This window comes from Gobio gobio (genome assembly GCF_949357685.1).
Source record: "Gobio gobio genome assembly, chromosome: 12".
Lineage (NCBI taxonomy): Eukaryota > Metazoa > Chordata > Actinopteri > Cypriniformes > Gobionidae > Gobio > Gobio gobio.
Window position 1 is genome coordinate 48,927,031 of NC_137105.1, and position 27,343 is coordinate 48,954,373.

Consider the following 27,343-nt stretch of genomic DNA (forward strand, 5'->3'; position numbering starts at 1 on the left):
CATTACCATTTGTGGTCAGCATTTTTAAGTCAATTTGTAAGTTTCTTATGCTCACAAAGGCTGCATTATGATTAAAAAATACATAAAAACAGTAATATTGTGAAATATTATTACCATTTGTTCTATTTTAATGTATTTTAAAATTTAATTATATCCGCATGATCCTGACATTGTGTCACAAATATGCTGATTTGACGCTAAAGAAACATTTATTAATATTATTAATTTTGAAAACAGTTAAGCTACTTAATATTTTTGTGGAAACCGTGTTAGCTTTCCTGATTATATATGTCCCTTTCAATCAATTTTATGTGTCCTTGCTGAATAAAAGGTTTAATATCTTTAAAAATATGTATGGTTGGCAAACCACTAGCTCAATTGCACAATATGAGACAATCACATTTCTCATGAATGACCTAAGGTAATAAGTTAGGGAGATTTAATGTCAACATGTGGTAATGTAAAATATCAAGCCAACATTTGATTGAACTGTGTAGTTCCTGTCTATCTCACTTTCAATATCCTTATGTCAATAGTCAGGACGAATGTTTAACAGCCAAACAAAAATGAAACGACTCTTTTTCCGCTTTTACTCTGCGTTTTTTGATTAATGCACTCTTTACATGTCTATACATTTGTGCAGTTTCATTTGGCACAAATGAAATGAATTCGATTACACTTAATCAAACCCATATTCACACTCTCCCTGTGGTTTTCTCTTTCTGCCAAGCCCTTCATCGCTCCACACTTCTCACATTCCATTCTCATGTCATCTCAACTTTCCTCATCTGTGTGTCTGAGTGAGTGTTACTGAAACACACTCCTGGTGTCAAATGTTTACTCAGTCAAGAAAATCCCTCATGTTACTAACAGAGCCCAACACAGGCAATCAGTGCAGTGTGTAGTTTCAGGCCCTGACCTCAATCATTTTTGTAATTTTGAATTAGAAAACAAGTATTCAGTCAAAATAAAAAATATGTTTACAATTTTCCAGGGATCTGACCTCAAATCATATTGGAGCTCTGGTAAAGGGATTCTGAGAAGTGAAATATTGACCACACACACACACATCTGGTTCGCTATCTTTTCTGAAGATCATATTTCTTTGCATTAGTTACACACACAAGTTGGGTATTTATGTTTTATGGGGACATCCCATAGACAATTATTTTTATACTGTACAAACTGTATATTATATCCCCTAACCCTAAACCTACCCATCACAGAAAACTTTCTGCATTTAAATGAAAAAACACAAAAAAAAATTCACATTATAATTTATAAGCTGTTTTCCTCATGGTGACCAAAAAAATTTCCCAGAAGGACAAGGATTTTGGATATTGGCATCTTTGTGGGGACATTTTGTCCCTACCAGGACAAACATACACCCACTAGAATGTGTGTGTGTGTGTGTTCATGTTTTTATATCCCGGTGGGGACTTGAATGCTAATGACTTAACCCTAAACCTAATTATAACCTTATCCATAAAACCAAGTCTTGACCCTCAAACAGGCTTTTGGCCAAAATGTCATCATTTATACTCTTTTTAGCCCCGTTTCCACCGAAATTACCTGGAAAAATTTGTCCCAGGATCTAAATTACTGTAAAGATTATGCAAATTAGCCCGATGACATAGGACTGCGCGCATCAAATTTACAGTTCCCACTGGATTTCATCCATTGCAAATCAATTTAATAAAGCCTGAACCTCGTCGTCAGCCCATTGGTCGTATTTTAAAAATAGTGATTGAAATAAAATACTGCGTCGAGTCGACCAATCAGCATGCTCAGGGCCCAAGTCCCACCCCCGAAAGTTCCTCGTGAGCAGGGACTTTCTGAGGGGGAAAAATTACTTCAATTAGATCCTGGTCCCTGCGGTCAAAACGCAGCTTTTGTCCTCACTCCAGTGGTCTAAAACTCAAACCGGCCCTCACAAAGATAGTTTTACAAGTACACACACACACACACACACACACACACACACACACACACACACACACACACACACACACACACACACACACACACACACACACACACACACACACACACACACACACACACCACACACACACACACACACACACACACACACACACACACACACACACACACACACACACACACACACACACACACACACACACACAGTCAACATCAAATCACTCAAGATTTGGATTCAGATTCCAAACACCAATAAAAAAGCTGAAGCAATTATCAGCCATCTCAGAGGTGGAGCTCTCTATGGACACAATTCCACAGAAATAGGTCAAACATACAAAAACATTTAGTATTTCATACTAAACACAAAAAGAAAATATACAGTAAAGCGACACACTTGCGCCAGCAAATGAATTCCTGAGATAAACAGATAATCAAATACAGCCTGTTAAAACATATCCTATCAGAGTAAAAGCACACACACACACACAGTGGGGGAGGACTGTGTATGAGATAATGGTTGAGCTCACTCTCTGGACTCACTCACACCGCCGCCTCCTAAATGCCTGGCAGCCAGCTTGTGTGTGTATGTGTGTGTGTGTGTGTGTAAGTGGGTGGGTGGGAGAACTTAATTCTTTTGCAAACCTTTGTATACATGTATCTGATGCATGTCTGTACATGCAGGTCTGACATCTGTGTTTGTCATTTTCTGCTGATGTAAGTGCATCAGTTCGATCAGGTGTGTGTGAGTGAGTGAGTGAGTGTGTATGGGTGTGTATCCGGGGTAGTCAAATTCAAAAAGATGCTGATTAAAGGAAATGGTAAAAAATGTGTGTTTTTAGTATCGAGAGCACTACTTTCTTCTCTGTTGATTTTGGCGGAGGAGACATTACACAAGATATTTCTGGCACAGTGGACACCAAAATAATCATAATTCTCTCTCATTTGACTTCATGTGACTCTGCGTACATGGTTCCTATTGTTAAGTTACACCAAAAACTGACAGCGCCGTATTTTGCGAGGTTTCGTAACAATGGAGAACAGACTGATATATCAACACACAGCACATTCGGGGGGTTCACGTTCAGGGGTTTTCTGGTACTCTGGGGATGTTGGAGAAAATGAATGTCTGCACTGAGCACACAAGAAAATGATGGCTAAATACTCTGGCATTATAGCATTCATCATGCAGATTAAATAAGGCCAGCGTTGAGATCAGAAACTTTGGGAGTGTTTCAAGGGCTTGTCCTGGTATTGTCATGGTTGAGACTTTTATACATCTACAGCCACATCAATGAGGAACAGGTTTAATTTGCGTGTAAATGTGTCAACACTGTCAGATGTGGCACAGAAGAGAGGTTGTATGGTATTTTGTGATATTTTTGCTTCCTGTCATTTCATTTGTGGTTACCTTTTTCCAGTCAATTTTGAATGAATGTCGCAGAGGCGCGGTTTTATATCTTTGCTGTCTCACTATATGAGGACATGAATGCATGAACTTCATCTCCAGAGCCGCTCTGAGCGTCACTTTTTACCGTTTCATTTGAGAAAAACTATCGTCATATCAAAAACACACAAATACTCAAAGGTCTTCACGGCAACCCGTCAAAATAAAAGTTTGGTTTAACCTGAAAAAATTATGATATAAATATATTACTGTTGTATGGTAGAATTTAGCTACGTCTCAATGTAAAAATAACTTAACACTAATAATAATAAATTAATATTACAACTTTATTTTAAGGAATAATCACAGTTTTTCTTCCATGTTTTAATTTTACCAGTAAATCTGTTGTGCAGCACATGTTTTTTAACAAAATAATTGTCATTTTTGTTTTCATATGATTAGCAATTTGTCAAATTTGTTCTCATATGATTAAAAGATAAATTAAATTAATATTTTATGCCTACATTTGATTGCCAGAAAAATTTTTAATACAATAAAAAACATTTCATAGACATTTTGTTTTTTTATTAAATTATTTATACATTATTTTTTATTATTACATTTTAGTTTAAATGGAATCCAGAAAACTCTACTTAATAATTTGGTAAAAATAAAATGTATAATTTCATAGGGCCATAAACATAAAAATTTTAATTAATTGGACATGCTTTTTGATTATTAAAATTTAATTTAACCATTAAAATGGAGTCCAGAACCCAGAAAAATTCAAAAGGAAAAGATTTTGGAAAAAATCTAACGCATTTCATAAGGCCCTACACGTTCATAAAATAAATAGCAATGTCAAATTTGTGAGCAAATAATTATTTTAGGTTTGATATTTTCTAAATGATAGGGGCATTGCTACTTCTCTATAAACTCTCATGAACATGTCACTAGTCGCGCTTCCATTACAGACTTGCGCAAAACTTTTGCGATATTTTCTAAAAGTCGCTAAAAAAAATTTGCGAAATCACAGCATTTCCATTAACTGATGTTATGCGACTAAAACATTTTTTTTCCTCTCGTGATAAGTAATTCCAAAAATGATGCTACATGTGTTGTTAGGTTTATGTATATCCCAGCCAACGCATCCCATTATTTTTAATGGAAGAATGCTTATCCAAGCATTGATTGCAAGGAAGGCACCTTATACTTGAGCGGCACGAATGAGGTGTTATGATAAATTGTGGCATTTTATATTCTATTGTTTTTTATGAGTTTAATAAAGAACTCTCTCGTCTTCTGTCCAAACACACCATCATCTGTAAAGAATGATCCACTTTTACATATGCAGGTTATTGTGACGCATTGCCACATACAGAGACGAGCAAAAAGTTTGAAAAAAATCCATCAAAAGGTGCCGATGACTTCGTCAGTCAGAGGGTTAAAGAAAACGTAGCCTATTTAGTTTCATATAGTTAGGCTATGTCTAAATATTATAATCTTTTAATTTCATATGTTGATTTTGAAAAGTGAGCAGCATGAGTAAGGCACATAATCAGATGTGCATATGTCTGGGGACATGGATTTTGAGCACTTCATTGAATTTTGTTTTCTAGAAAGACTTTCTTCAAAATTAATTTCGTTTTGTATAAATTGTATTTTAATTTTGATCAATGTTTAATCAACTATTTGGCTGTATGTTTAATAAATAAGAAGCAAACCAAGATCGTCGGGAATGGATTGACGTGCGTAACTGGCATGTTTCCTCAGTCTATGAGCAAGGCTGAAACTATAGCGTCTTTCTGTTTTAATACATTTCTTGAATACATGTCTTAATTACAGTAGGCCTATAGATAGTTATGAAATATGTGGTTGCACCGGGGTCCGTCATTATAAAGTTACGCAACTTTCCTTATTAGGAGAAAATATGTTGTTTTAACGACATAAGATCTCGTACATACTTGAGTGGAAAAAAAATAATATGTAAGCCCTATGTGAGAGCAATACGTGACCGTACCAGTTGACCTGTAAATGCGGGGGAAAAAAATCATTTTTCGAATTGCCTGAAAAATTACCTCATGCAAGCTTAAAAACTTTTTTGCGATATATGGGAGTTTTTGCGAAATTGACGCGTTTCCATTGGGCGTATTTTCAATTCGCAATTTCAATTTGCACAATTTGAAGGGTAATGTAAACGCGGCTAATGAGACCTATAGCAGAAGTCAACGTTTGGAGTAAACAATGAGTTAATTATAGGTCTCTTTCTCAACCAAAGGTACTTATTACTATCCAAGCCTGAGAATTTACTACTTGAATCGCATATTAATCTTTTAAAATCTATGATTGCATTTTTGCATTTTGCAGATGCTTTTGTCCAAAGCAACTTGCATTGCATTTAACTTTTCCTGGGAATCAAACCCATGACGTTTTATTCATACACATCAAAATGCAAATCTTAGCGTTATTCTACAATATGGATCCTTTTTTTCGGTTTGATCTGTGATTCAATTCCTCCATTTGATCACATAAAAAGTGTTCTTTGACCTAAAAAATAAAAGACACTCAAGATTTCGACACATGCAATGAGGCTAGCTTATTAAAAACATGCACCGGTCTCTTTAAAGGGCCGGCTAGGTCATGGCTTGCTAAATATTATTAGGGGGAAGCATCTCGGTGGTCTCTCAGCAAGAAAAGAATGCAAAAAAACGAACATAAACAAACACGGTAAGCATTATTGCTCCAGGGGTTTCTCAAGGGAGTAAAGAGGTCTACGTTGGTGTCCACTCACTGTAGCCTCTGTGTAGGTGTTCTCATCCCTGGGATAGCTGGGGATTATGGGAAGGATCAGCTGGGGTACGAGGGCACACAGATAAAAAGATAAAGAGCACATCTTAAGCCTCACTCACACACACACACACTCACACACAGACCCCTGACGCTGGGAGGCGGCTCACTATTAGTGTCAGTCTTTGTCATTCCACACACACACAGACGCGGTAATAAAGATATGAGAGTGATATATACACACAATGTACAAGCGCATAAGGTAAGAGCACATACTCTCAGCCGGCGGCTTCTCCTCCGTGTGGTCATTATACTCCGTCTGATCATCTGTCTTCCCATTAAGACTGGAAATAGAGATCTGTCCATTCTTCTGAAGAGGCTAGAAAGAAAGAAAGAGAGAGATTAAGGGTCATAACTGTACTATGGCGATACAATTTAGGGTCAAAACGATGATATATTGCATAAAATATACATATACACTCACCAAAAGGATTATTAGGAACACCTGTTCAATTTCTTATTAATGCAATTATCTAATCAACCAATCACATGGGAGTTGCTTCAATGCATTTAGGGGTGTGGTCCTGGTCAAGACAATCTCCTGAACTCCAAACTGAATGTCAGAATGGGAAAGAAAGGTGATTTAAGTAATTTTGAGCGTGGCATGGTTGTTGGTGCCAGACGGGCCGGTCTGAGTATTTCACAATCTGCTCAGTTACTGGGATTTTCACGCACAACCATTTCTAGGGTTTACAAAGAATGGTGTGAAAAGGGAAAAACATCCAGTATGCGGCAGTCCTGTGGGCGAAAATGCCTTGTTGATGCTAGAGGTCAGAGGAGAATGGGCCGACTGATTCAAGCTGATAGAAGAGCAACTTTGACTGAAATAACCACTCGTTACAACCGAGGTCTGCAGCAAAGCATTTGTGAAGCCACAACACGCACAACCTTGAGGCGGATGGGCTACAACAGCAGAAGACCCCACCGGGTACCACTCATCTCCACTCCAAATAGGAAAAAGAGGCTACAATTTGCACAAGCTCACCAAAATTGGACAGTTAAAGACTGGAAAAATGTTGCCTGGTCTGATGAGTCTCGATTTCTGTTGAGACGTTCAGATGGTAGACTCAGAATGAGAACATGGATCCATCATGCCTTGTTACCACTGTGCAGGCTGGTGGTGGTGGTGTAATGGTGTGGGGGATGTTTTCTTGGCACACTTTAGGCCCCTTAGTGCCAATTGGGCATTGTTTAAATGCCACGGCCTACCTGAGCATTGTTTCTGACCATGTCCATCCCTTTATGACCACCATGTCCCCATCCTCTGATGGCTACTTCCAGCAGGATAATGCACCGTCACAAAGCTCCAATCATTTCAAATTGGTTTCTTGAACATGACAATGAGTTCACTGGACTAAAATGGCCCCCACAGTCACCAGATCTCAACCCAATAGAGCATCTTTGGGATGTGGTGGAACGGGAGCTTCGTGCCCTGGATGTGCATCCCACAAATCTCCATCAACTGCAAGATGCTCTCCTATCAATATGGGCCAACATTTCTAAAGAATGCTTTCAGCACCTTGTTGAATCAATGCCATGTAGAATTAAGGCAGTTCTGAAGGCGAAAGGGGGTCAAACACAGTATTAGTATGTGTTCCTAATAATCCCTCAGGTGAGTGTATCTTATTATCATCAATGTTGAAAACAGTTGTGCTGCTTATTATTTTTGTGGAAACTGTGATACAGGATTCTTTGATGAATGGAAAGCATTTATTCGAAACCTTCCAAAAGGAAGGCACCACTTTATGAGAGCCAGTAAAAGAGCTGTGCACCATCCTGAAGGTTTGGCACCTCTCCTGTGTACTAAAGTCAAGCGGAAGAGAAGAACTCGGTTGAAGACCAAGGATTTAAGAGGGGATTTGACATTCATGGTTTTCCTGTCAGCGTCAGCTTCCATGTTGACAACATTCAAATTCAAAGTAGCATTGATGTCCTATAAAAAACACATTTAAAAACATTTAAACACAGAAGATCTGACTGGCTCAGGAATTTAGACGGTGTATCCACATAACCAAGCATTCACAATTCCTATGGACAGTAAATATTTCAGTTCAGGGCCGAATGATCCACTTCTAAAATGCGGCCACATTTAGGGATCAGTCAGAATTGCTGGACAGGACTGTAACCTAAATAGCACCTTTATACTCTAGTAAATTCAAATATGCTTCTGTAAGGTTAACTGAGTATTTATTTGCTTTATGGATATGATTAAGATATGGTTTATCACCTTTACCTTCCTTTTCTACTGTCTTGTTGGTTTTTAAAGGGGTCATTAACTAAGAAATAAAAATTTCCTTGAGCTTTTGACAAGAGTTCATCATACTATAAGAATATCCTGAAAGCGTCCTTGTTTGTCCAAAAACTTTTATTGTAACCAAGCCCAGAGAGCAACTCGTTGTGGAATGAGCCTGTAATAGATGGAGAAAGAGCGCCTCTGCAGAAGAAGATCAACGCCTACTTCATCATCACAACTTTAGCTCCGCCCACTGGAGTGTTAGTGAGATGACGAGGAGAGAAGAGCAATACAGGACAGACTACAAATCACATTCCCTTCCAAAGGATCCTAATGCTAGGAATGTGCTTATTTATTTTCATCAGTGTGAATGTCTCAGTTGAGCATTATTTATTTGTGTTTGCTACATTTCACTGTGGATTCTTTGGTAAATCAGTCAATCTCGGCGCAGGCTTTGCAAACAGACTTAAGATATGGATATGGACGCACCAAAACTCCAGTAATAATCAACAAATCTCCATAATGCCATAGATCTGAATATAATGCTATAGATCTGAATATAATGCCATAGATCTGAATATAATGCTATAGATCTGAATATAATGCCATAGATCTGAATATAAGGCTATAGATCTGAATATAATGCCATAGATCTGAATATAATGCTATAGATCTGAATATAATGCTATAGATCTGAATATAATGCTATAGATCGGAATATAATGCTATAGATCTGAATATAATGCTATAGATCTGAATATAATGCTATAGATCTGAATATAATGCTATAGATCTGAATATAATGCCATAGATCTGATCTCACAGCAGCCAATCACAGCAGTGGGCGTTTACACTGAAGTCTCACAGCAGCCAATCACAGCAGTGGGCGTTTACACTGAAGTCTCACAGCAGACACGCCCCTTCAAACAGCGTTCAAATCAGAAGCTAAAATCAGCTAAAATGCGTTTTATTTCTAAATTATGACCATTTTGATGCAATAATCACACTAACATTATAAGTGCACCACAGGAAACATTATAAAACAATGCAGTTCATGACCTCTTTAAAGTCCATTATGGTTTGGAGAAAACAAGATTCACAGACATCACAAAGCATCATATCAAAAAGCCGTTCCCCTCTGAGCAGCACAGGTCTATTAAGTTAAAGGTCAATTAAGCCTCAGGCTAGTTTAATAATAGCACAGTGATAGGAATCACAAAAGACTCTCTTGTGGGGCTGTAGGAAAATATGTGAGCAATGCAATTACGTTAAGAAAGTTAATTTCAGTTAAGAGGCAGAAATAAACATAAGCGAGAAGACTCTGCGCCCCATCCAGCTTCGCCAGTGGTCCAGCAGGTGTCCTTTAAACCCGTCCCGACCTCTGACCCCCAGGCCTATCTCATGACAGTCATTCTCCACATTCCGGGGACCCTTCACAAAATTCCAGCCCGATGGGGAAACCCCACCCAAATTCCACCAAAGCTCTGCTTCCCCTCCTTCATCTGATCTGACATCACTTGCCATGAACAGATCCAGCGTTTTTAAGGTGTCAAAAACACACCATTGTTCAAACGTTTGGGGTCAGTAAGATTTTTTTAAAGAGGAATTAATATTTCTTTTCAGCAAGGACTGAATAATAAATTGAATAATAAATGTTTCTTAAGCACCAAATCAGCATATCAGAAGGATTTCTGAAGGATCATGTGACAAAATTCAGCTTTGATCACAGGAATAAATTACATTTTAAAACATTAAAACCAAGCGGCAACCTCCCGCAGTTTCTCTTGAAGCCAATACGGAAGTGAGTTAAACTGCAATTCATCGACTGGCCACTAGAGGCAGACTCCAGAAGGAGCAGAATCTCATTGAGCTCATGTTAAAATGCCCAACTTTACAGCAGAACAACACATGTTTACATTGTGGTTTTGGTCTATACGGCTAATTTTGCCCTTCATGATGACTGTGAGGGGGTGATTTTTTTTTATAACTCATTCGTTTACATTATATAAAGCCTTAAAGTTCTGCATAATTAAGGGCGTGGCCACTTTGAGTGACAGGTGGATTGCCGTTTGTCCATTCGTCCCTTCTTTACGCTTCAAAACTGCTCTTCAGAATCCTATGGCTGACGTCACGGACACTACGTCCATATTTTTTTACAGTCTATGATTAAAACAGAAAATGTGTTTTTTAATTGTAATAATATTTAAATAATTTGTTTTTATATGACTATTTTTACTGCATTTTGATCAAATACATGCAGCCTTGGTGAAAGTAAGAGACTTCTTTCAAAAACACAATATATATATATAAATTACATGACAAAAAATTGTAGTTAATGTAATCCATTCCATTGCATATTTAAAGTAATATAATCTGACTACTTTTGGATTACTTTTATATTACTTTTGACCTAACTTGTTTATCACATTGATTTGAGTAGAATAATCTTGTACCATATTGATATATAAATACAAAGAGAGAAAATATTCCATTCTTTTTCATCAACAACATGAAGTGCATTAAATATTACATTACATCAGGGTTTCGTGAGTTTAATGAAAAGCTATTAAGTAATTAAAATCAAATCATAAAAATTAGGAATTAAAATAAATACTTTTAAAATAAAAAACAATAGAAATAAAACTTATTAAAAAAGATTATTATTATTATAAAAAAATATTATATTTGTTTACCTGCATGTCATGTGACCATTAACCGACATCAGAGAACTTAATTTTTATTATTGACTTAAAATCTCAGGGGAATATATTAGGTCAAAGAAATTTCAGGAATTCATGCATTGCATGTAAATATGAAATTATGTGCATTTGTATTTTGTACATTATAATGTGTTTGAAAGACAAAAGCTTCCAAAGGCAGTGATACATGATTAAATAACTCACTGAATATGAGTGATAATTCAAATAATAATTAATGTGAATCAGGAGTTGATTAGATATGCAATGCTGAGAAATCAATGAATTATGAATATTTGACTCCCATTGTGAGAATAACATGTAATATATCATGTATCAATAAAAAAAGTAACTATAGTCTGAATATGAGTATTTTAAAACGTAATATAATCTAATTACAATCTTACCATCCCATTTTCTCTTTTTGTCCAAAATTCCCCACAAACATTCCAGGTTTAGTGACCAATATCATTTATTTGAAAACTAACATTAATGTTTCCATATTTGGCAGCAGTATATAAACCATGAAAATCAATTTTCCACAATATATTTATTGAGGAATGGACTGTCTGAACATCACAAGACCACATGTAATTTAATAAAAAGACTGGTGTATCTCTATCAGTTGTTTACTTCATCTTTCAACATGTCATTTTCTCGATCCATGCGAAACGTTTAGTGAGCTGTAGCCTGATAAAAGTCAAGATCACAATATTGATCAGTAGGAAGGTTTTATGCCAGTTATAGCAGTGAGCACAAGGGCACAATCGACATGACATTGACTATGGATAAATTAAGCTAAATAAATCGTGCTATTTTTAAATGCATCGCCTTCTGATTGGCCATTGATGCGGTTTCTGCTAAAGGAGCAAAGTCTGAGCCTGCTGCTGATCATAACTCACCCGGGGAATTCAACAACTGTTAACTGACTTTTTAACAACAAAAACTCACAGAATGTGTGAGAGTGTTTAAGTGTGTGACAGTTGTTTAACTGAAATAACTAAAGGTAAACACAATCTGTCTTTACGGCACCACACACTTGTGGGTGGGAGGTTTGCAAAGAGGTGTGACATCAGGTGTAAGTGTGTGTGTGTGTGTGTGTGTGTGTGTGTGTGTGTGTGTGTGTGTGTGTGTGTGTGTGTGTGTGTGTGTGTGTGTGTGTGCTGTCACACATGTGATTTGTGACTATGCTCTGTCATTTCAGAATATTTATGCTGTACATAAATACAACGAAAACAATGTTTTCTTCCACACATTCTCACTCCCAACTCATCATATATGGTCACTTGGTCAGGACCCCTCGGCTCGACGTTGATTTCAATGAGAAACAATGGCGTCAAAAACACAATGTGCATGGGAATTTTATCATCATGATGAAATGATATATCCCGCTATGGTACGGTGTTACCTCCAGGCAACATAGTCTATTTTAGTTTATTTTGTAATAAAATGAAACCCCAATTTATTGTTTAAACCTATCTCAGGGAAGAAGAACTCAAATACTAATCAATGAAAGTGCAAAAATTGGTCACATAACCCACAGGGGTCCATTTTGTGTCCTGTTTCAGGTCACATGACTCCATATTTTCTCCAATGAAAAGTGCATTTTTCACTCATTTCCATCCAGTTAATCACCCACAAAAATATGAGTCACATTCACTGGTAAATAAAGAAGTATTTTCTTTATTATTTAATTTCTTTATTACTTAATTTCTTTATTAAGAAGTATTTCTTTATCATAAAATGTTTTAGAATAAATAACAAAAAACTGTGTGTTGCCTCAAGGCAACATTGTGCCATAATGGAATCGCATAAGGCCATACCAGACACACTGGGTTGGATACAAATGTAGTATATTTGTAAGGAAAAGAGTTAGAATTATCTAAATATATTTGCTTTACTTTCCTACAAATGCAAAGAATTAAATAAGTCTTGATTTGACACATTAAAGGTGCACTATGTAAAAACATTTCAGTAAAATATCCAAAAACCACTAGGCCAGTGTTATATATTTTGTTCAGTTGAGTACTTAAAATATCCCAAATGCTTCCAACTATTTGTAAATCGTGATAAATTTCTATTTTAACCGAGGAACCGGGACGTGTGAGTGTGAGGGAGTCCACTGTCAATGGCGTCATATCTGCGTTATCCTCGGTTTCCGGTTTTATTTTGCAGAAACGCTTTACTCTCACTACAGTGTGAACAAGTGTCATAGCAGCCGCTGAGAGAACGCACAGAGTAACGTCATAACATAATTCTCAACTCACTCAGATGTGTCTAATATGATAAACAGAGCTGCGTTACCTCATACTCATGACCGGAAAAGCGGAAGTGGCACCGGCGACTGTGGCATAATAAAAGTCCCGCTGCTCGCGAGGCGTGTGTTGCGTTCATCTCATTAACAATCGCTCCTGCTCTGCTTCAGACTACAGTAACGTTAAAGGAACACTCCACTTTTTTTGAAAATAGGCTAATTTTACAAGTACCCTAGAGTTAAATAGTTGAGTTTTAGCGTTTTTGAATCCATTCAGCTGATCTTTGTATCTGGCGGTAGCACTTTTAGCATAGCTTAGCATACATCATTGATTCTAATCAGTCCATTAGCATCTCATTCAAAAAATGACCAAAGACACTTTCAATATTTTTCCTATTTAAAACTTGACTCTTCTACAGTTACATCGTGTGCTAAGACCGACTGAAAATTAAAAGTTGCGATTTTCTACACCTATATGGCTAGGAACTACTTTCTCATTCCTGTGAAACACATGTCACAAGATTCTGCGCTCAAACTTGGCATCATCAAACTACGCTTTTGTTTTGAATAGGCGACCTCTAGTGGACGGAAAAGTTACATATTGCAGCTTTAAGCAAACAACAAAACAATGGAGTATCCTGTACATGTCAAAAAATGACACTAAAGGTGAACCCTGTGCATTACAATGTGAAGGGGTCCTGACCAAGTGTCCATGACAAGCTGGGTTATGTCTTTGCTAAAATCCCCCCATCTTTTTCATGCTCTCCTCCATTGTGCTGCCCTATATTGCTCTGATCTGTCAGATTCCTCCTCCTCCCCTCTTCTGCAGATCAGAGGTTCAGGGACGGCTGTCCATCCCACAAATCACTCTCTTCTCTGTCGGACAGAAAAAGACAGCCAAGGAGAGGAGAATTTATGCCCTTCTAAACATCTATCCAGTTGTCAAACACTACTATAGCGGTCATCGGACAGATCTGTGCCCTTCTGAGGTCTCAATGACATTTTGGACTGTTACTAAATATATACTTTATTTATACTTTGAGTTAAAACGTACATACTTGCAGATTTAATGAGATTTTTTTTATTACTAGAATAATGAAACATTAATGGACACACCTTGACCTCTTGGTATGAACTGTTATTTATATATTTTTCAGAATACCTGAACACTCGAGACATATTTTCCCAGTGTGGCCTCAGTCTCTTAAATGCCAATTTAAACTCCTTAAGATGAATTACAGTGTGAGAAACGGCCTTCGGCAGGGTGAAACCTATAGACATCATCGTATATCACATCCTCATATAGCCATCTCATAAAATGGGCCAGGCTAGTATATCAGCAACATTCATAACTTGTTATATGACTGCAGATTTTAAATGGATGCACTAAACCAATTGTAGACATTACATGACACTTAAGCAATTCTACAAGTTCTTGCTTTTGGGGAACATACTTGTGGAGTTCATGCATTCTGTCCTTACAGAAAGTGACATTTTTCAACTCAACTTTTCACTCAAATAATGTTGCTGATAATATCATTTCATAAGATAGAATGTAGCAAATTAGGAAACTCCCAGACTTGAACCCCACTGTACACCATATATTCTTACGTGCCTGACACATGGCAATAAAAATCCCCTCGGGGGTCATAGTTCATCCGTGCCTGTTAGCCTCTGGCCTTTAACCCCTTGCTGATGAGGGCTGAATCTTCGAGAGAAAACATGACAGACGGATACCTCTTTATCGTTTGATCTACATCAAGAACCGTACAACAACAACTAGCTTACACACCTAATAATAATTATAATTTGGTTATATTATACCATATTTATACTACAGGGCTGTTGAATGCTTGAATCTGATTGGTTGACGAACGTTCTAAGGTGTGCAATTATTTTCAGGGAAATGCACGGCTAAAGTAGTTCCAGCAGGTTTTGACTGCATCACAGTTCCATATCACTCCACCAAATGAGTTCAGTGATTTCAAAGGTCCTTACAGCCGAAAGAACCAAAGCCCACAGCGACACTGAACAAGCAAATACATATAGTAAACAATAGGATAAAAAGGTCAAATGAATCCCATGTTTTTTGCCACAAAATTATATTTTATTATGCACGGAAAGCACATACTCTCTTTCTTCCGATCTCTCTCAGCTCTGCCACTCAAATGCACACTCAGTGCGGACACACACTCGCACAGAAGCGTGTTGTAAGCGCGACTCTGATGATTGTATCAGTAAAATAGTATAGCAAATTAAAAGCTACAAGACATTTCTCACTAGCGAGGTAATAACTGTGCTGTTTTTGAAGCAGATAAACTTACAGTTTCACTATAATTAGTAACGCTTGTGTCGAACACCAGAGACACAGACAGAATTCACACACACTTAATCTCTCTGTCTCTCTATACATATATTAGTGCTGTCAGTTAAACGCGTTATTAACGGCGTTAACGCAAACCTATTTTAACGGCGTCAATTTTTTTATCGCGAGATTAACGTTCTTTTTGGTCTAACAAACTTTGTAGTTTTTTCACATGCTGTTGCAACAACTAGTAACGTTAGAAAAACTACAACACCACTCCGGATGTAGCTAGACCGGAAACAAAACATCAGGCACGCTGCGGCTGCCCACACTTGTTTGGGCCATTAAAAGAGTAGACGTGGATGGCAGGCGTGAGACGCCGAAATGAGAAACGTATTAAGCCATGGTTTAACTCAGGGGTCTTCAACTAAAAGTGCTTGTCTTGAGCGCTGCTTTCTGCTCTGATGGTGCGTAGCCTACACACCAGACGCGAATGAAGCGTTTTGCGCGAGTGATTTAAGTCAATGCAAAGACGCAAATAGACATTCTGCGGCGCGGATTAAGCGGTGTGCATGTCGCGTCATTCGCGTCCGGTGTGAGCGCACCATCAGTCTCTTCTTCACTGCATGCTTGACCGCGCGTCTGGGTCTGAACGTAGCAACAGTGAGCATTGCAACGTTAACTGTTTCATTATGTCAAAAGGCTTCGCGGTCCGGATTCGGACCGGAGTCCACTAGTTGGCGACCCCTGGTTTAACTGCACTATAGGCGGAGTCCTAGTTTACCTTGCATGTGCACTTTGTAATTTTATTTTGTATCACCCTGTTTTGATCCCTTAGAAAGGGCTGTTGAAGGGGCTGTTTGTGCAACAAAGTATTTGTTTCACCCTTTTATTGATGGGCAGTGTTACATTGTGTGAGATTATTTGCTCCAAGTGAGAATGTTGGTGTGAAATCGAACACTAAAGTATGCCAATGTTGTTTTCAATAAAACAAACATTTGAACAAAGCAAGCCGATCCACTTTTCTATGTTGATAAGAGCATTAAAATAAGAAAAAATAATGGGACAAAAAGAAATCAAGGGACATTTAGAATAAATAAAAATGTGCGATTAATTGTGATTAATTGTGAGTTAACTATGACATTAATGCGATTAATCGCGATTAAATATTTTAATCGTTTGACAGCACTAACATATATATATATATATTAGAGATGCAACAATACAGTTAGTCCACGGTTCAATACATACCTCGGTTTTTACCCACGGTTTTCGGTTCGGTTCGGTTCTGATGGCTTGTCACACACATTTTTTGTTATTCTTATTCTAACGCGACAGGAACCGCAAGAGGTTAAAGAGAAAAAAGACTTTTTTTTATTGCAATACTCTTTCTTTATTTTACTTAAAAGAATTGAAAAACCTTACTTAAACTTAAAATTTTACTTAAAAAAAAACCTTGTACACATTCCTAGTGTATTGGATAATATAAAATAAATATATATAAAGATTTATACTGGCAGCTCAGAGCTGTACTGCAGCATTTAAGTATGAAATTGAATGAATGAATGTAAGAATAAAACACTAGACTTCACTATAAAATATACACTGATTCTTAGCTACTGTATTAGTTCTTCAGTCAAGAGCAGTGAGTGATTTTCTCTTTGTCTTTTGTTGTTGTATTAACATTAAAGGGATATTTCACTCAAAACTGAAAATTCTGTCATCGAGAAATGAATACAGGTTTGAAACAATATTAGAGTGAGTAAATAATGACAATTTTATAGGTGAACTGTCCCTTTAAGGACCGCGTGTTCACTGGCTGCGCTGCTGTCAGTTTAAGACCTCTACACATCTAATATACAGACACACGCGATTTTACTTTCACTTTAGACATAACCGACTGTGTTTATGTTAACCTTGTGTGTATTTGACAGTATTAGCGCAGTTAGACGACTACTTCAGTTCTGTATTCACGTGTTTGACAGGCGTTTAGTGCGCACGCTCTGAAAAGCGCATGTTAAAACCGCGCACGCGAATGAACCGGCAAGGCTTTAAAACGCATGCAAATAATGAACTTTCGTGATTGTGAATATCTATAGTGTTCCGTGAGTATAACTCTACCACTAACGTGTGATGTGAATGTATGTCGCGTTGTTCAGTATTGGGATGGAGGAAAATCATAGAATTTGTAGAAAAATAATTAATTAAATGCGAAACCGGAAAAAGCGCAATTCACAAGCGCGTATTGAACCGTGAATGCCGTACCGAACGGTTCAATATTATATTGAGAATTGTGGCAACCCTAATAAATATAAATATATATATATATAATTAGTGGCTCAAGCCTCCATTACTCCATAAATCTAGACCCACCCTAACGACAGCAAATCTAATTTGCAGCTAGGGTCGTCTAGCAACTCTTCGTTGGCTTGCGAGCTGGAGAAACCTAACTCTGGTCAGGCCAATCACATCGTGTATAGAGTCGGTGGGCGGGCTTAACATAATGACGGCAGATTTTTGGCGGTTCCGCGTGCTTCTTGTAAACAAAGAAGCTGGCGAACAGCGGTCTTTCGAAACGGCTTTGGCCGTGACTCTTGAAGACTTGGAGTTCAGCTTTTCTTTGAGAAAAGAACGGCACTGAAGTCATTCTTAAGAAAGGAAGATGTGTTCGGAGTTTTGTCGACCGGAAACAGCGAAAGTTTAATCTGTCAACTAGCTCCGCTTCACCTTCTTCTTTGCTCTGGTTGGTTGTAGCGCTATCCTATTGCGTGCAGAGGGAATCTGAAAGGCAACCGTTTATCCCGCCCCTCGGATTGAGCCCTGCCAATGGTGTGTTCCCAGACCCAACATCTTGATGTGGGTCTGGCTTGTCAGGCTATCCATTACTAGATCTAAAATGACATTTTGGAATTAGCAATGGAGGCGTGAGATTAGATGCGTAAGATATTAGTCCTACACACAAGCTTTGTAAGGACAAAAACCTGACAAATGTCTTGAAATACATCATCTGAACAATGTTTTGAGGTGTGGTAACCGTAGTATACAGATTCACGTCGTGGCCACATTACCACCTCAGGTGTGCATTATTTTTCGAATAACTCAACCGGCCGTCACAAATTATTCCTTACATAGGGCATATGCATTTCAAAATATTTTTCAGAAGACTACACTGTAGAATTGTCATTAAAAGCAGGTGTAACTGTATTTAGGGAATGTCATTTCATCACCAGGAGGCAAGGATAGAGAAATGTCCTAGACTGGACAAACTAGTTCGAACACAATGATACATATATCATACCCTGATGCAAGAGTTCAAATACAACTGTAAATTCTGAGAATGGAGAGAGGAAAGCAGCAGTAGATGAGGTAATTATGAGAAACATCCCAAGTTCAGGGAGGTCAGAGGTGCAGACTGAGAACAGACGAAAGGGGGATTTTAGATGTAACGCTGTTATAGAAGTGATGAAAGAAAACATGTGAAAAACTCTGGTGGTATGTTTGCAGAGTGTGGAAACGAAACATGATAGAATCTGTTGTCAAGGGGAAGTAAGACTTTCGATCCAGAATCAGCAGCTGATGGTTAAACATGTTAAATTCAGCAGACAGCTCCAGATAAATTGCTCTTACCGCCTTAAAGGGATAGTTCATCCAAAGACAGAATTTTATTTTGGGGTGAACTATCCCTTTAAAGGGGTCATGAACTGAGAAATCTTTTGACTTATAATAGGTCATCATACTGTAAGAATATCCTGTATGTCCAAAAATAGCTTTTATTGTAACCAAGCCCAGAGAGAGACTAGTTGTGGAATGAGCCTGTAATAGATGGAGAAAGAGCGCCTCTGCAGAAGAAGATCAACGGCCACTTCATCATCACAGCTTTAGCTCCGCCCACTGGAGTGTTAGTGAGATGACGAGGAGAGAAGAGCGATACAGGATGGACTACAAATAACATTCCCTTCCAAAGGATCCTAATGCTAGGAATGTGCTTATTTATTTTGATCAGTGTGAACGTCTCAGTTGAGCATTATTTATTTGTGTTTGCTACATGTCACTGCGGATTCTTTGATGTAAAAATCTTTCTAACATTATAAGTGCACCCATGGAAACATTATAAAACAATCCAATTTGATTACACAAGGAAAGCTGTTTCAGGTGAATGAAGCCTGATTACTGCAGGTGAAATAGGTTGTTTTGTTAATGAGGTTTGACATTTAGCTCAATATTGACCCAAAAACATTTGACATCAAAAAAAAGAAAGAAAAGAAAAGAAAAGATGAAAGCCTACAAATTCTGAAACATTTCTAGGCACTTTATGAGCATTGAGGAAACATAATAGACCACAGTTGATTTGATAGTTGATTAATGATTGTAATCTATGTTCAGATTGTCTCAGTTGATATGATTTCCACTCTGGAGCTGTTAGTGAGTATTACCTCATTGCTTGCTTTTGCTATACTGTAATCTTCTTGCAGAGAAATTGTAATTAAGGCTCATGATGGATGCATGATTATTCACTGTTGATGACACAAACCTCCCAGTTGAGAAAACAAACTGTATACACGCCACCAAACAATTCATATAATCCTCTCTCCTGCTCTCTCGCATTCACCTTAGTATTAAAAGTATAGTTCACCCAAAAATAACTAAAATTCTTGTCTGGCTTTCACCAGACCAAGCTCATTTTAAGATTGAACATTAGTCTGGGGAGTCTGCTCTGTATTTTCTACTGCACAAGAGGCGTGATCAACGAGCATAATTCAAATGACTCTGTATGCAATTGGATAGTCCTTCAACCAATCAGACCACAAGTAAGCCTGTCGTGATAGTCAATAAATAAATTAATCTGACGATAATTTTTCCAGCCGCGATAATTACCATTTGCATGCTTGTTTGTTTTCCTTTTACAGTTGTAATTTTTTTAATAACATTTTTTTATTACTGTATCCTTAATTGTGGATAATTAAGCTAAATATCATATGCTGAAGTAAATTTCTGGAGTGTTAACGATTAAAAGAAAAAACAACAACAAGAACCGTACAGAACCGAAAACCGTGACCTTAAAACCGTGATACGACCCTAATATGCACCTAAAACACAATCATTCGTTGCAGTTTTCATCCATTTTATTTTTTGTTTTTGGTATTTATTCAAGTGCATTTTTTGCTAACAGACTGAGAGTCCATTGCTTTTATTGTTTTTGGTGGTTTTGTTCATTTATTGTGGATATTTAAAATGTTTTCCGTTTTCAGTGTTTAATATACTTTATTAAAATTATTTAATTTTATTTATTTATTTTAGAAATGAATGTACAGGTTTCCAGATTGAGCTGCGAGGCGAAATCAAATCGCCGGAAGATCAGGCTGGGTTTACCCAATCTAATAAAATTCAGCAGAACACACAAAAAAGGGAAAGTCAATAGGGTCCAAAACACCATGCTTTCATTCACTATTGATAATGACAAATAAGCTGCATAATTTCCATCCTCTATTAATCAATGATTACTAGTTAAAACAAACTATTTAGCTGTTTGTGATTATACACACATTCATTTCATTTAACTTAATCTGCTCAAACGTCCGGCTGAATTTCGAAAGAGTAAACTACTCATCCAGCATTAGAGAGAAAGACTTGCTTTGTGTAGGGGGTTAAGCACACAGATACACATAAAACTTGGGTAACACATACTCAGTATTGGAGCCTCAGAGACCACAAACGGCATGCATCATCTCCTTCAACACAAACACAGATGTGAAGCGATCAGCCTCTGGCAACACACTGCAAACCTCAGTCTCTCTCAGTTAAGTAATTTACTTCACAAACAATCTCCACCAGTGTAGTATTACTGTGGTAAACTGGCCCAGTGTTTGAACAGGCTAGCGCTTACAACTTGATCCTGACAATTAGGCCACCAAAATACACTGCACCCTTACACGCCTAATCGTATCGAATGTACAGGGCCGATTTGAATCAGTAACACCGCTCGAGATCACAACACGCTTTGAGGTTCACAAATCATCAGCCTGAATCAGAACCAGAGCGTCACAGTTTTCACTGAAGGGGAAAATCTGCGGCTTCAAAGGCAGACAAACACATCATCTTGTTGCCTAAACTTATTAGACTTTGGCAAATTTATGGCATTCGAGCTTCGCATTTACAAATAGCGCAGTGACAGTGTTGCATTTCTTCGCCCTGGCTTGATAAATCACAAATCTGCAGGGCTGCTTGCTTTGCTAAAACTTCCTTCGCGCTGGCTTCAGATTTGTTTGTTTCACAGAAACATATGCAGTGAATTCTTCACTTCTCGTTTGACGAAAGAGGAATTTATTTTTTTGGCACGGACTGGGAGCTATATACAAAAAAGGAGCGATTTTGTTACGAATTCCAGGAACTTGTACATATAAATGTCCATGCGGAGAGACTTCCAAGCTGCGAGCCACCCCACTGCGCGTTTTCCTGATTTTCCTGACCCCTTATTTGTCTCCAACTGATACTGGGAGTCTTCTGTTCCTTCCACTCCCCAAACAGCTGTCACTAAGGCCACCCTTGTGAGCAAACATCAATGTGATGGGACGGGACCTCCCTGTGTCTCTGGCAGATCGGCTGGACCGTCCCAGATTCAGCCCCCCCACTGTGGGACTGAAACAATAAACCTCCTCCTCCTCTCGCTCTATCCCAAGGGTCCTCCTGTGATTCAGATCATAAGAAGAAAGGAAAAGACATGACTCTCCTGTTACTTTGAAGAAACAACAGTCAGAGTTTAAAATGAGGATCTGGTGGAGATGGTGAAACCGGATCAGTTTAATGACTGCAAATGCTACACTAAATAGTCGTTACTAGACCTATTTAGGGTCTTACAAAACCTGCAATTACACTCACCTAAAGGATTATTAGGAACACATACTAATACTGTGTTTGACCCCCTTTCGCCTTCAGAACTGCCTTAATTCTACGTGGCATTGATTCAACAAGGTGCTGAAAGCATTCTTTAGAAATGTTGGCCCATATTGATAGGAGAGCATCTGCAGTTGATGGAGATTTGTGGGATGCACATCCAGGGCACGAAGCTCCCGTTCCACCACATCCCAAAGATGCTCTATTGGGTTGAGATCTGGTGACTGTGGGGGCCATTTTAGTCCAGTGAACTCATTGTCATGTTCAAGAAACCAATTTGAAATGATTCGAGCTTTGTGACGGTGCATTATCCTGCTGGAAGTAGCCATCGGAGGATGGGGACATGGTGGTCATAAAGGGATGGACATGGTCAGAAACAATGCTCAGGTAGGCCATGGCATTTAAACGATGCCCAATTGGCACTAAGGGGCCTAAAGTGTGCCAAGAAAACATCCCCACACCATTACACCACCACCACCAGCCTGCACAGTGGTAACAAGGCATGATGGATCCATGTTCTCATTCTGTTTACGTCAAATTCTGACTCTACCATCTGAACGTCTCAACAGAAATCGAGACTCATCAGACCAGGCAACATTTTTCCAGTCTTCAACTGTCCAATTTTGGTGAGCTCGTGCAAATTGTAGCCTCTTTTTCCTATTTGTAGTGGAGATGAGTGGTACCCGGTGGGGTCTTCTGCTGTTGTAGCCCATCCGCCTCAAGGTTGTGTGTGTTGTGGCTTCACAAATGCTTTGCTGCATACCTCGGTTGTAACGAGTGGTTATTTCAGTCAAAGTTGCTCTTCTATCAGCTTGAATCAGTCGGCCCATTCTCCTCTGACCTCTAGCATCAACAAGGCATTTTCGCCCACAGGACTGCCGCATACTGGATGTTTTTCCCTTTTCACACCATTCTTTGTAAACCCTAGAAATGGTTGTGCGTGAAAATCCCAGTAACTGAGCAGATTGTGAAATACTCAGACCGGCCCGTCTGGCACCAACAACCATGCCACGCTCAAAATTACTTAAATCACCTTTCTTTCCCATTCTGACATTCAGTTTGGAGTTCAGGAGATTGTCTTGACCAGGACCACACCCCTAAATGCATTGAAGCAACTGCCATGTGATTGGTTGATTAGATAATTGCATTAATGAGAAATTGAACAGGTGTTCCTAATAATCCTTTAGGTGAGTGTAACTGTCAGCACTCATCTGGCCTAACCAATTGACCAACTACTTGCCAGTAGCTGCTTTTCCACTGTCGGGCCAGTGCGAGTCAGGGCTTTCAACGGGTCTGGAAAATAGCCTCAGACCTGTAGCACTGAAGCCCAAAGCCACGCACAGCCAAGTGTGTAAATACTCAGAATGCTTACTGTCAGGCCCGGTTCTACCGTGGTGCTAACTGCTAAGCACCCTCAAACGCAAGCAAAAGCACCCTCAGTTGATACTGTAATAATATTGGCGAAACAGATTTGGCAGATTTGCAAATTTGTGTCCGAGCTCTGGAGAGCGTCACATGCATCTATTCACAGCGGTGAGTAATGTAGCCAATCACAGATAGTTGTTGCTCTAACGCGATCAGAATCTCACTGCTCAAAACACCACTTTCTGCAAAACCTCTCATTAACAAAGTCAAGACACGATGTAAGCAAGAGATTTATTGTTGACACATTTTTATAACGGAGCTTTGTGAGATCGCGATGAACTGACAAAGCAACAGCATATTAGTGATCGTAGCGATCTTGGCTCACTTTCGAGGCTACAGTCTATAACATTCATTGAATAAAACTATTGTTTGCTAAGAGGACCGACAGCCAATCACACGCTGCAAAGTTTAAGAAGTGACATCTAAATATAAATGCCACTCTGCACGAGACAGAAATATCCTCCTGAGACCCAGATCAGAGGTTTTGCCTCTGTAGAGGACATTATATTTTAGTGAATTTCTCTGACAACATACAGTTTTAAGTCTGGATATTCCAATGAAATATAAGACATTCTTATGAAAATATTATTGCCCATAAATAAAGTATTATTAGCCAAAAATCCCATTGTTGGGATTGTCTTTTTACTCCATTTGTCTTGCTACTCCACATGTCTTTTCATTTTCTCAATAAATGGGTTCCTGTGTCCTCTACAGAGCAGAGGATATAGCATATAGCATATAACATAGGAATAATAATAAAAAAAAGAGATCAATTTGTTTTTTATGCCCCAAACAATGTAATGACCGGGGGGAAAAAAATCTAAATTCACAAAACCTTTTTTTCTGGTTCTCAGGGAGATGATGTGTTAAAATACTAGTAACGCATTAAAGCAATGTAAAGGCAGACTAATAGATTCATAGACAATTTGTAGCAAAATATTTTTGAAATTCCAATTAATGGTAAAAGTGATGACTTGTAAATAAATAATCAATAATTTCTGACTGTACACTGCTATGGTGGAGCCGTTGCTTAGTCTATCTGCAGTTTACTAGAGCGCCTTCAGTGATTTGATTCTGGAACCGGTCCTGCTTAGTGCTTACTATATGCTGATGATACTGTGATTTTTTTCTCTGACCTAAATCCGGACGTCATCAATTCTAAATGAACATTTGATCTTCAGTGCTTACATGACTGGTTGAAAAAGGACCACCTGACCATCAATGTATGTACTTTCATTCACCTAGAAAAACTCTTTCTTATGCTGATTCTATTACCTTTGCAAATCAAGATCTTGCCACTGCAAAGTCTTATAAATATATTGGTGTATTACTTGATACACACCTTACATACCGGGATCACATTTCTTATTGAACAAAAAAACTGAATCCGAAACTTTACGTGTATAACAAGATTAGATCATATCTTTCTTTTTCTGTTTCTGAAACTTATCTACATGCAATTGTGTTTTCAACAATGTCTTATTGTCTTCCAATCTCGTCTCTTACCACTAAGGAAATTACTGAACCATTAGCACGATTATACAATCGAGCTCTCAAGATCCGCAGTAATCTTCCAAAATGGTCCCATCATTGCATTGCACTTACACGCTCAAACGCTCTGACTTTCCAGCACTATATAAATAGTCACGCCATTACATTTTATTTTCAAATTCACCAACACTTGCTGCACTTCATCCGTCATACACTATGAGAACAGTACGCCTCACTAGGTCAGTTTCACAAACACATATACCAGTCCCTCCATATAAAATAACTCTGTGGTGGGTAGTTCCCTTAGCTGAGCGAAGGCTCCTGGTGGGGATGTAGACTCGTAGGAGCGAGTCGAAGTATGTGTGTGCTGAGTTTTGCGGTGGATCTGTGGATTATCGAGTAGCAGGTAGTCGACTATTAGGGGGCAGCCCTACTATTTATACTACAGAACATCATAGAATAGTGCTTGGGACGCACCTAGAGTCTTCCATACAGTTTTTGTGAACTGTGACTACATACACTTTCAGATGACATATCACCATCTGCTGTTGAAGAGACACAAAGTGCATTTTCCCTGGCAAGACCTGAGAAGATTAGATACAACACCAGGGATATTAGTGCCGCCAGCAGCCACATGATCTGTTATCCAACCAGAGAAGATGCAGAATGGTTTCAGACAAAGGGACTGGGCTCACAGTGATTCTCACATGCCGCCTGATTTTATTTGATGAGCTAACAATGTTACTGTGATAGAAGCATGTGACCAGTTTTGGTGGAGACGTGCACATTCACAAACACAAAAGAATCCTAAAGGGATGGTTCGCCTAAAAATAAAAAAATGCCATCACTTTGACTTCCTTCAACTTTGAGAAACGCCTCAGTGTTTTATTTGTCCGTACAGTGGAAGTCAATGGTCACCAAAATTGTTTTGCAAAATTGTTTTGTGTTGCACAGAAATAAAGAAAGAAAGACCGACATGAGGGTGAGTAAGGCCGCATTTACACTGCAGATCTTGATGCACAATTCGGATTTGGTGACTATATCCGATTTTTTTGACGAGCCGCTTACATCATTTTTTAAAAGCGACCCGTATCTGATATTTGCATTTACACTATACACTGGCGAAACAGCCCAAGACATTCTGACCTGGAAAAGGAAGTAAAATGACGCGATATGCAATGGATGCAGACAAAATTATTCCTCAATGTTTTGCTTTCCGCACTATCTTTAAAGGTCAGCAAAACATTGCTCTCGTAAGGAGGAGAAAAAAGAGGAGAGCCCTTGATCGCAGTTCGTGTCCACCTGAGTTGACGTCTTTCGCCTCCGTCCCTTTCTCAATGACGTACGACTCACATTTACTGGGGAATGTCCGATTTGACCGCTTACATTGCAGATGCAAATGCACATATCCGGATCATATGAGTGAGGCCTGAATCCGATCTGAGGATATCGGAATTCATGCGTTTTTTTCCTGCTCACACGTTCACTTGTCATATCTAGGGTGGCCATTTCTATAACACCAAAAAGGAGGACACTTTGCGGCATTTAGTGAAGCAAGAATAATTGCATAGGACTCTGGTGTACTCGCAACTACAATACAATTTTGTCCATCATATCGTTGGTATCGTGATACAGTGATTCTGAAATAGCCTGCTCTATTCATTGCCAGGCCATTTGATCTACGATATATCTTGAAGTAGACCTATGTGTAGGAGGCAAAAAAGTGTTCACAGTATTTGTATTTATTCAAGACAATGTGATGTCTGTTTCAAAAACTGAGATGAACCTGTCTAGCAAAGTGCACAGTACCTGAAAACATAACATTTCTGGACTTCAGGAAATAAAAGAAACACATAAATAAACAAATAATCTG

At 38.4% G+C, this 27,343-nt stretch overlaps 1 protein-coding gene across 1 annotated transcript in view; it reads right to left on the reverse strand.

Moving 5' to 3' along the window:
* Positions 1–27,343, reverse strand: part of akap12b (A kinase (PRKA) anchor protein 12b) — a 74,871-nt gene that overhangs the window by 24,088 nt on the left and 23,440 nt on the right. Inside the window, exon 2 of the mRNA XM_079830614.1 lies at positions 6,392–6,494. Coding sequence (XP_079686740.1) covers positions 6,392–6,494 — 103 coding nt within the window. The remainder of the gene's footprint in view (positions 1–6,391; positions 6,495–27,343) is intronic.